This window comes from Cyprinodon tularosa, unplaced genomic scaffold, assembly GCF_016077235.1.
Source record: "Cyprinodon tularosa strain WSP-4 unplaced genomic scaffold, ASM1607723v1 ctg51, whole genome shotgun sequence".
Taxonomy (NCBI): domain Eukaryota; kingdom Metazoa; phylum Chordata; class Actinopteri; order Cyprinodontiformes; family Cyprinodontidae; genus Cyprinodon; species Cyprinodon tularosa.
Window position 1 is genome coordinate 3,545,526 of NW_024039241.1, and position 10,555 is coordinate 3,556,080.

Below are 10,555 nucleotides of genomic sequence, written 5' to 3' on the forward strand. Positions count from 1 at the left end.
TTAGTATTTAGCCTTCCTAAATAAAAAAAATCCAGAAACCGCTCTCTTCCTTTATTTGTTTGGGGTATAACTCAGCCAGGCTGCTGCATATGCTTTTACCACTTCTTCTTTTAAAAAAAAAAACCTATATTTTAAGTCTTACCACAAATTTTCAGTTTAGCGCTGGAGGTTGATAAAACCATTCTACACCATCATTTGGATATCACCCCTGTCACTGCTAAAAATAAGCATCCTCACAGCATAATGTGTTGAACCGGATGAAAAGTGCTGCAGCTGGAAAGTGATGACTAACAGACTGCTGTTTTCCCACCTGAGTTGTACATCTCCGCAGCTCCTCATGCTGCTTTAACGATTAAAGTTCTTCTTGCCTGTCATGTTTAGTTGGTTGTTTGGTCTTTTTCCTGATTTTTGATGTTGCTGAAGGACTTCTGCTCATGTTTAAAACGATGCATAATTATCCTTCCACTTCTGAATGCACCATGTGTTTGATTAAACTTAAAAAATTAAAAGATACTACCGCAAATGACTGTAGCTGTATGTATGATCATAATTTCCATGATACAAGATTACATTTAAATGGTTGCTGGTCTTATCTAGATGGGAAGAAAGAAATAGTAGTAAAGGTTTACATGAGAAGGCTATAATGAGAAAACATGTAAAAATAAATCAAATTTCAACTTGAACTTTTGGATCAATTTGACCTACATTTTTTGGCGAATTTGGCACAAATACTTTGACCCACTTTGACCTTTGGAGTCACTCAGTTTGCGTGTGACAGTTTGAAACCCCCTCTCCACATTCCTCAGCAAGAGGGTTTTGTCCTGACATTGGCATTTAGGTCGGCACCAATCCAGTGCCTTGTTTTGTGGCGCTTGGAGGATGTCCAGTGTCCTGTGTTGGCACAGTCATCCCATGCCTGTTACCATGGAAATGCAGGCAAGCTTGAATTCCTCCACGCATTTTCTCAGAGTAAATCTCCTCTTTCACCGAGGGAGGGTCTTAGAAGGTAACCTGCGGTCACTTCTCTCAGTTTATCTGCTGGAAAAACCTGGAGGTTCAAACTCGGATCAGTTTTAACCCTCTGCTCTCCTTTGGGGCAACCTTACAGCAGTGGTCATATACCTTCTGATCAAGCAAAAGAAACATCCTAAAGAGGTTAATCCAGCTCCTCTGACTCCTCCCCATATGGTCATTCTTCGCGTTATGAATCGCGCCACCTCGTCTTCGCCTTAAAAGTGAGAGGGTTGCGCCATTCCAGCACCAGACGTGCTGGGAGCTGTCTCCATTACGCGTGGTGCTGAAAGTGCCACCCACCGCATCATGTGGTCAGTTTTCTTCGTCTTTCTGTCTTATCTGGACAGAAACGTGGTGAGAGGTGACTTCCTGAGCAGCGCTTTGGACGCAGAGAAAGAGAGCAGGGAGATGTTCTCCATGATCAACGGCACCTTCTGCGCAAAGATGTCCCTCATTGGGGAAAACGTCCTCTACCAGGTGTCGGATGGAGCCGAGGTAGTTCGGACCGTAGTGAGCCCCAGTGGGAAGCTGGTGACTTGCTCTGTCGTAGTGAACCAGATGGAGGTGAAATCGTTTTTGCACGAGTGTAGGCTGGGGCTGAAGAAGCGGAGAGCCGGGCACCAGCTGGAGGCGCGTTTTGCGCGCATGGATGAGAACAAGCTGCTGTGCAGGGAGTTTAATCTGAGGTCCGAGGGGAGCAGCGCGGCTTGGAAGAACACAGACACAGAGGGAGGGCAGGAGAAGGTTTTGAAAAGATCCAAGAGGGGCTTCACCTACCCGGGGACCCTGTGGTGTGGAGCCGGAAACATGGCGGATAACTACAACCAGCTGGGTAAGCGCATGGCTTTGTCTGAATCAGATGATGCATCTAGATTAAATACACATATGGCTTTGACCTCCTATTTGCAGGAGAGTTTGCAGACACGGACAGCTGCTGTAGGACACATGACCACTGCGCTCATGTCATCCACGCCTTCTCATCAAACTATGGATACACTAATTTCAAGTGGCACTCCCTCTCCCACTGTGACTGCGATGATGAGTGAGTGAAACCCTTCATTGATTTATTGCTTTATTAAAACGCTGGGTGATAAGCAGAACAGGAAAAACGTAAAAAAAATATTAGAAAAAGGCAGGTAAGAGTAAGTGGTTGAAAACATTTGAAAATATTTATCATCTGCAGAAGGTTTTAGTCATTTTGTCTTAAGTTTATGATGCCATAATTAAGAAAATGCATCCTATTGTATTGTTAATTCAACTCATTGGTTGGCTTAGTACTATAAATATATAAAAAAGAACAAAAACAAAGAAAATGATAAAGCATGAAGAATAAATAGGTCAGTATTAGGGTGGCCAGTGAGCTTAACTAGAGGTGCGTCCTCATGAAATAACACATAAGCCCTTATAAAACCTCTAAATAGAAAAAAGATACAAATTTTAATGTGTAGAACTTAGTGAACTAAAAAATGTGTTTAGAAATTCAACAGAGACAAAGTAAAATAAAATATGTGCCTCTAAGTTTGTAGCAGGGCAGTAATCCCAGAAAAATGATCCACATGATGCCTGTCTGATACAAAACAAAAACATGTTTTTGGAGTCATTCTTTATTCCAGATTTTATCCTGATGTTTTTTAGTTTAGATCACTTGTTTTATGTATTTGGTTTTTTTTTTTCTAAAGGTTAAAAGCTTGTCTGAGGAAAGTCAATGACACATCCTCCAGGGTTGTCGGTCAGGCCTTTTTCAACGTCATTGGTGTTCCCTGCTTTGATTTCACCTATGAGGAACAGTGCGCTGAACGCCACTGGTATGGCCTGTAAGTATCAATGTCCAATTACATGCAGAGCTGTAGCTCACTATGAATGCATAATCCAGTTCTTCCGTTTGTTCTCCTTTGTCCTGCAGGTGTAAGCGATACGAGAAGTTCCCCATCGCTGTGCTGAGAGAAGCGGTGCCTTATGACTACGGAGGTATTGATGTCATAGATGAGCTGATGTTGGCTCCACCAAAGCGTGAAGAGTCAACAAAGACGAAGGAGGAGGAGCAGCAGGAGAGTCCTACTCAGAGTACGATATCAGAGCCTTCACTAACAAACGTTGTCACGGCAGCCGAGGACTTTATCAAGTTGCTTGCCACCGTCTCCACATCTCAAAGCTCCAACGCTGACTCCGACAAGGAGGAGACGCAAGCATCAGAGAAGAAGAAGAGGAAGAACATGGGGAAGAAGAAGAAAACTAATAAAAAGCACAAAGGTAAAGGAAAGGGGAGGAAGAAAAAGCAGAAAACAGATGCAGGTTTGAAAGCGGAGGAAGGAGCTGTGGTTCCACCTCCTGGCAGCAAAGCAGAGGACGTATTGGCTCTGAGCAATTTCATTAGTGAGTCCAGCAAACAAGACCGGTCAAAGATAAACACAAACAGAGTGGAGGACAGAGAATTTGAGCCTAGGAGAACAGACGAGCGCTCTAATGCAGTCATGAAAGATGAACCTGCTGCGGATACGGAGACGGTTTCAATTATGTCACCTGAAAATGTTCAGAAGGTGCTGGCTGAGTCAGAGACTGAGGAGATCAAGGAGAAAGCCCTTCTCTCAGATAGGATGATGACTGTTAGGCCTCATAAAAGAAAAACTAAAGGACAAAGGAGGGGTCAGAGAAAGAAAAGCAAGAAAATGCCTCCTTCTCCTGAAGACGTCAGTTTAAACTCAGCTGACTCTGTTCCAAACATTACTAATATATTAAAGCAAAGATCAGAGCAACATAGCTCCACTAAAACAAGCACGGCCACTATTCCCATTGTTGTCCCCAAAGTGCAAAGGAGCAGGTCAAAGGACAGAGGAGATAAAGAGGGGAGGAAGAAAAGAAAGAAAGTCAGCTCTGATGCTCCCATTGTTCCCTCTGATCTGCAGAATTCCTCTCCAGACAGCCTGACAGCTTTCCCTCATCCCCAGTCACCCACCACAGCACCGGTCCCTACAACAGAGCTGCCCCTTTTAATCACGCCATTTTACAGACCGGACAGCCAGCTTACAGCTCTCAGCCCGAACTTTACTGCTCTGAAAAGGCGAAGGTCAAAAGATAGAGTGCAGAGAAACAGAAGGAGGAAAACAGCCATTCTTCCCTCCAGTCAAAAACATCCCTTTTCCCACAGCAGCCCTGAAAATGTGAATGTTCTCACTACTCCCCACACCCTGGTTACACAGCACGGACCTGGGAGCACTGCTGCGCTGCAAGACATGGATGCCCGCAATGAATGGAGGCTTTTTACAACAGCCAGCCCCACCGTGAGGACAAACCTCCGTGTGCATCTGAGCAAACAGCAGAAGAGCTCCAATTTGAAGACAAACAACCCAGAGACACTTCCAGTATCACCAGCTGAGGTCAGATCCAACAAGCCCTGGATGACCACCATGATGGCTCCATCCATGAGTCCACTTCACTTTTCTATTGAGAGAGCAAGAGCACAGTTTAACAGGAAGAAAAGGAGGAAGGCGTTGCTGTTGAATCGGCAGCATTAAAGCATGAGCTGCATAATAGACTAGACCAGGAAGGCATTTACCACTTAATCCAGCAAGAACATGTTGGTGCCTAAAATATTTCAATCATACAATCATCAATACTGTTAGGATAATCTTTTTCAATAATCTATTTTGCATGTCAATAATAAAGTCAATAACTAGTTATTAGTGTGTTGGATTATTTATTTTATATCCTGTGGTAATATAGACATGAACTAAAAAACTTTTGTTAACCATTGATTTAGTTATCAATTTAGTTAATTTACATAACCCAAATCTGTTGTCCCAGGCCCCTTCGCACAAAAAAAACAACAACTATGCAATCGAATTATACAGGAAGATTTTAAGTTAAATATATAAATTATACATTTTTCTTTAAATTGGTTAAAGTGTTTCGATCTAAGGGAACCCTGCAGATTGTGTCAAGTCTCTGGCTTCCAGTGTTAAAGTGTTAATAAATGGATCCTTGGATGAGCAATGAACCATCAGTCCTCGTTTTTTAGCTGACTTTGCACCTTTCCCTGATGCTGAGCATGCATGCAGCAACGGTGGGGCGGAAAACCGGGTGAAACTTCCGGCAGAACCAGGCTCATTGTCAGCAGATTATACTGGAATTTCTCACAAAAGATTATAAAGCCTGGAAAAAAAATACATTTTCAAAAATTAATAATTACAAAATAAACTGCAGATCTTTCCAATATTCAATTTCCTTAAACTCTTAGACCAGTAGGTAAAATACTTACGCAAAGAGTGCTTTCAGTGACATGCATACTGTTTACTGTATATTCACTTACCCTCATTGGCCACGTCAGGCTCAGCAGATGGAAAACAATAAAACTACAAAAATGATGTACAAAAAAAAAGAAATCCCACTTTAACATAAACTGTGTGAGCATCTCTGTGGGGTATTTCTGGTTTAAAAACTAGCATGTGTGTCTTAGAGTGAACTTACTTCCAGTGGTTAGAGTACCCAGAAATTTCCTGCAAGTAAGAATACCAATAATTCATGATAATGTTACGTAAGTAAAAGTAAAGCATCTATTATATGTACTCATTCAAACCTGAAAAAAGTACTGCAATAAAATAAATGGGCATGCTTTATTAATATGTCACTCACTTGCCAGCTTAAAATGTTTGCAGCTTATCCCAGCTGGAAATCTTCCATCCTAGGGTGAAGTTTGATGTAAGAACTTCAGGAGTTTAATCTTAACCTGCTTAGTCTTTGTTCAGAATGTTTTGTGGTCTTTAAATTTCAAACAGTAGAATGGGATTCCATAAAATGCTGATTTTGTGCTTCCTAGGAGCTGCAGGTTTTGACTCTCTGGCTGCCTCCATTGCAGCTGGTTTCAGGTCGGGTCACATTCTCCTCACAGATTAGACCCTCTAACATATTAGGGTAGTAATAGCTGGCAAAGAAAACCCCTGGTCAGATGATTTTCACATGCTTACATAAGAAGACTATATGCAGGAATTTGAACATGCACAATCTCCTTATTTGACCTCTGTTACTTTCACGTTAAGAGGCACTTTATTCTAGCACTTTATCACAGCATAGCAACAGAAAGGGGAAGTAAAACTCACACCAACACACAGCCTCCCTCTGTGAGGTTTTTGTAAACCCTCAAATATCCAAAACATCTTGATGCTTAGCCTGTTATACAGTTCGTCTATTAGGGGGCTCCATGCTTGTTTCCGGATCCAAACACAGAGATGAGGCCTGTAGGTTCATGACTTCAGTGGTAGATGAACGCAGAAAACCAACAAAGCTGACTGGTAAAGACACAGTGACCGAGAAACCAAGAACTAAATAAGTTGAGATCACAGTAATGAGGGGCAGGTGAGTAAATGAGCAGATGAGAGGCTGCTGGAGAGCTTTGATGATGGAGAAGGCATCCATCCATCCATCCATCCATCCATCCATCCATCCATCCATCCATCCATCCATCCATCCATCCATCCATCCATCCATCCATCCATCCATCCATCCATCCATTGATATTCTTCCTTAGGGCAACACAAGCGGTCCGTCAGTAAGTATACTTAAGCCAAAGCAGAAGAGTTTCCATGATGAGTGAGGGCCGAATAGTGTTGTCAGTGAGGAAGGACGTAGGAAGAAGAAGTAGGATGCTTCCTAATGATAGTTCATTTAGACTCCTGCAAATATACCCATCTTTACATGTTTTAAGTCTTATAATGAAGAGTGTCAGCCTTTCCCTACTGTGGCCTGTAACTTACTTGAGTTGCTGTTCTTTTCCAAAAGGCAGCAATTCCACTTTGTTTTCCACCAATCATGTGCAAAACCAACCAAAGATACAGGACATACTGCCATATATGCATACAGTCATATCCTAAGGGAAACTTTGAGAAACCAATGCGTTTGGACTGTGGGGGGGGGGGGGGGGGGGGTTGATCCCAAGAGAAGCCACTTATGAAGGTAAATAATCTTCGAACTCCACACAGAAAGACCCCAGGCCTGGATTCAAACCCAACTATCAACAATTATAGAACTAGAAACTTCAGAAAAAGAACAAACTTGAAATACTAAAACGAGTAAAAGAACCAGCAGGTTAGCATAACTTATAATGATGAATCAGTTTCTCATGAGCAAATAATGATCTAAAGACAGTTTATAACAATTTACAATAAATTTTCAAAAAATATCCACTGGACTTGGTTTTCAAGATTTGAAGACGTTTTGCCACCTCTCCAGGAAGCTTTCTCAATTCAAACGTCTTCAAATCTTGAAAACCAAGTCCAGTGGATATTTTTTGAATTTTTACGGAATGACTATGACCTGGATGACTGAGAACCTTCATCAGCAATTTACAATAAATTGTCAATAAACTTAGACATTAACCAGCAAGTTCTACTGTACCTGTCAATCTGTGGACTCTTCATTTTGGATCTTTCAGGTTTGGCCACTTGTTTTTATTTAGCTCAGAAAAGACTTTAAACACTCAAATAAATACATCTAGCCTGAATAAAAAGACAGATATCAAGTAAAAAAATTTTTTTTAGTTGCAAAGTTTGCTGAGATGGAAAAGTAATGTCATCTTTTCTGTCCTCTCAACTAGCTTTTGCTTGACAATTCTAGATATTAGCTCCTGTTTTCAGCTCTAAACAGTAGTCGTGCCCTTACGTTTTGTGCAAAGAATCATATAAGACTGAAAGTTTGCTTTGGGATTTCTTCCTTGTTAGAGCTAGTAATCTCGACATTTTAATGCTGGTTTACAAAGACCATAGCAATATGCATTTTCTGAGCAAGAAAATAAGTAAAGTTTGAGTCCAGGGTCACATTTTCTGACAGTTTAGAAAAAATTGGCAATATATTGTTGGCAGAAAAAAATTATATAATTGCTGAAGTCTGAACATTCACTTGCTGTCGGATCTGTGACTTAGTGTAAATGCTACAGCAGTCATTTTTAAAATCTCCTGTAATTGCAGAAATAGTATTTCAAGTCAGATGGTACTTTTGGTAAGTATGAGTGCATCTAGACTAATCTGTGCCAACCTACGTCATGCCCTTGTGAGGATGGACACAATGTTATTGGCAGGAATGTGTGGAGTCAAAAGAGAGCGTTTGCAGAGAAGAAAAATAAACAGTATTGGACTCCTTCACCAGATTATTTTTCTATATCTCAGTTAGTTCATCATCACACTTTAAAACAAAGACACTATTTTAAAGATTCTAAAAGCAATAAAAGCATAATTGAAATCTTTTCCTTAAAAAGTTATTTATCAAAAAGGTGGCAATTTAAAATAGGCTATGATTAAAAGAATATCATGCCAATTAAATCATGTTGTGCATTTTAAAATCTCATGTTTAACATCACCTCATGCAACATCACCTTGTGCTCTTGTTAAAGCCTAAACAAAAGATGTTCTACCATGTTTTTTTTTTTTAAGTTGTTGCGTGCCTTGACCTCACCTACTAACACTATCTAAGATAATGGGTCATAGAAACGAAAGCTGATGATATAATACAATCGTGTGGTCTACAGCAGGCTCTTTCTACAGTTTATATTAAGGTTCCTAATCAATCAGAAAGAGATGTTTCACCTTTATTTGAGGTATGCAAAGAGACAAAAAATTGTCTTCTTATTATTCTTAAAAAAAAAAGAAAAAAAAGGAACAAAAAGCAAACAAAAAAATGTTAGGAAAAGGTTTGAGAAGAGAGGGTCAGTGTCAAGGACGTCCAGCTCTAAAGCATAGAAATGCTGGTATCTCCCCATTGTAGAATCCAACGTGAGTCAAACTAAGGTAAAGGTGCTTGACGAAAAGGTGGGACCACCTGGAAAAATATAAAACTGAAGATTCCAAAGTACCTTTTTGTGAAAAAAATAACAACCTTTAACGAGGTATTTTGTTGGCTGCTAGTCGAAAATTATATAGTTATCAGAAATAAAGAATTTAACTTCACATCAGGCTTTAATTTATTTATTCTTGTTGTGTTTTGTTAAATTCAGTTCCTCAAACATATGGACCTTTAAACAAAAATGATGGACAGCCAGAACTAAACATCTATATATATATATATATGTATTGCCCTGAAATCGAAGGATTGACGCTTCAAGCCCAGACTCCGACTTTCAGTGTCGTTGTGTCCTTGGGCAAGACACTTCACCTGCATTGTCTACTGATGGTGGTCAGAGGGCCTGGCGGCGCCAGTGTACGGCAGCCTCGCTTCTGTCAGTGAGCCCCAGGGCAGCTGTGGTTACAATAGCTTGCCACCGTGTGTGTGTGAATGGGTGAATGAATGTAGTGTAAAGCGCTTTGGTCAAGTCTCCTAACTTGAATAAAGGCGCTATATAAGTACATGCCATTTACCATTTTACCATATATACACTACTGTTCAAAAGTTTGGGGTCACATTGAAATGTCCTTATTTTTGAAAGAAAAACACTGTACTTTTCAATGAAGATAACTTTAAACTAGTCTTAACTTTAAAGAAATAAACTCTATACATTGCTAATGTGGTAAATGACTATTCTAGCTGCAAATGTCTGGTTTTTGGTGCAATATCTACATAGGTGTATAGAGGCCCATTTCCAGCAACTATCACTCCAGTTTTCTAATGGTACAACGTGTTTGCTCATAGGCTCAAAAGGCTAATTGATGATTAGAAAACCCTTGTGCAATCATGTTCACACATCTGAAAACAGTTAAGCTTGTTACAGAAGCTACAAAACTGACCTTCCTTTGAGCAGATTGAGTTTCTGGAGCATCACATTAGTGGGGTCAATTAAACGCTCAAAATGGCCAGAAAAAGAGAACTTTCATCTGAAACTCGACAGTCTATTCTTGTTCTCAGAAATGAAGGCTATTCCATGCGAGAAAATGCTAAGAAATTTAAGATTTCCTACAACGGTGTGTACTACTCCCTTCAGAGGACAGCATATATATATATATATATATATATATATATATATATATATATTTAAAAACTTGAATAAAAAAAAAAGTTCATAAAAACGTTAATGGTATAAAAAACTTATTAGACCTTGCTGTCATGGTCTTAGTTCTGCTGTTCTTTACGTTGCTCCTTGTTTTCTAGATTTATTGGTTTAATTCCAGTTTTGTTGTATTTCTAGATTTATATTAGTTCTCATGTTTTCCTGTTGTCCCCTTTTGCCCTCTTGTGTGTGTGTGTGTGTATGTTCCTTTCCCCTTGGCTCCCTCGTTGTCTCCTCTCACACCTGTTCCTTGTCTGCTCGTTAGCCCTCCCTTTGTCTCTCTCTCCTATATATGCTCTCCCTCTGCTCTCACTCTTTGTTGGTTCCTTGTCTTTGCTGTCCTCCCATGCTGTTGTCCATGTTCCTCGTCTCTCCCTGGCTCCTCGTGTTTGGTTTTCCCCAGATGTCTCCTCCGTTCTGGTTTGCCTTTAATTATTAGTTGCATTTTTGGATCCCTGCCTTTGTTACTGTTTTTGCCCCCATTAAACTACCCAGAAATCTCCTCAGCCTGTCTGCCTCTGCATTTGGGTCCCAAACCACAACTAAAACCTGACAATAGGAACCAACCACGGCCCC

At 40.4% G+C, this 10,555-nt stretch overlaps 1 protein-coding gene across 1 annotated transcript; it reads left to right on the top strand.

The window, feature by feature from the left end:
- The first annotated feature begins 999 nt into the window (after positions 1-999).
- Positions 1,000-5,366, top strand: proca1 (protein interacting with cyclin A1). Its single transcript, XM_038303465.1, has 4 exons — positions 1,000-1,846; positions 1,924-2,056; positions 2,694-2,828; positions 2,918-5,366. The coding sequence occupies exons 1-4, from the start codon at positions 1,321-1,323 to the stop codon at positions 4,524-4,526; spliced, it is 2,403 nt and encodes an 800-aa protein (XP_038159393.1). The 5' UTR covers positions 1,000-1,320; the 3' UTR covers positions 4,527-5,366.
- The last annotated feature ends 5,189 nt before the right edge of the window (positions 5,367-10,555 follow it).

What these genes read in the sequence shown, in the direction of transcription:
- proca1 (XM_038303465.1), top strand. Translation starts at nt 1,321, where the DNA reads ATGTGGTCAGTTTTCTTCGTCTTTCTGTCTTATCTGGACAGAAACGTG. An exon ending in GGATAACTACAACCAGCTGG is followed by an intron (nt 1,847 to 1,923) that starts GTAAGCGCATGG and finishes TCCTATTTGCAG; the next exon opens with GAGAGTTTGCAGACACGGAC. An exon ending in GAACGCCACTGGTATGGCCT is followed by an intron (nt 2,829 to 2,917) that starts GTAAGTATCAAT and finishes TTTGTCCTGCAG; the next exon opens with GTGTAAGCGATACGAGAAGT.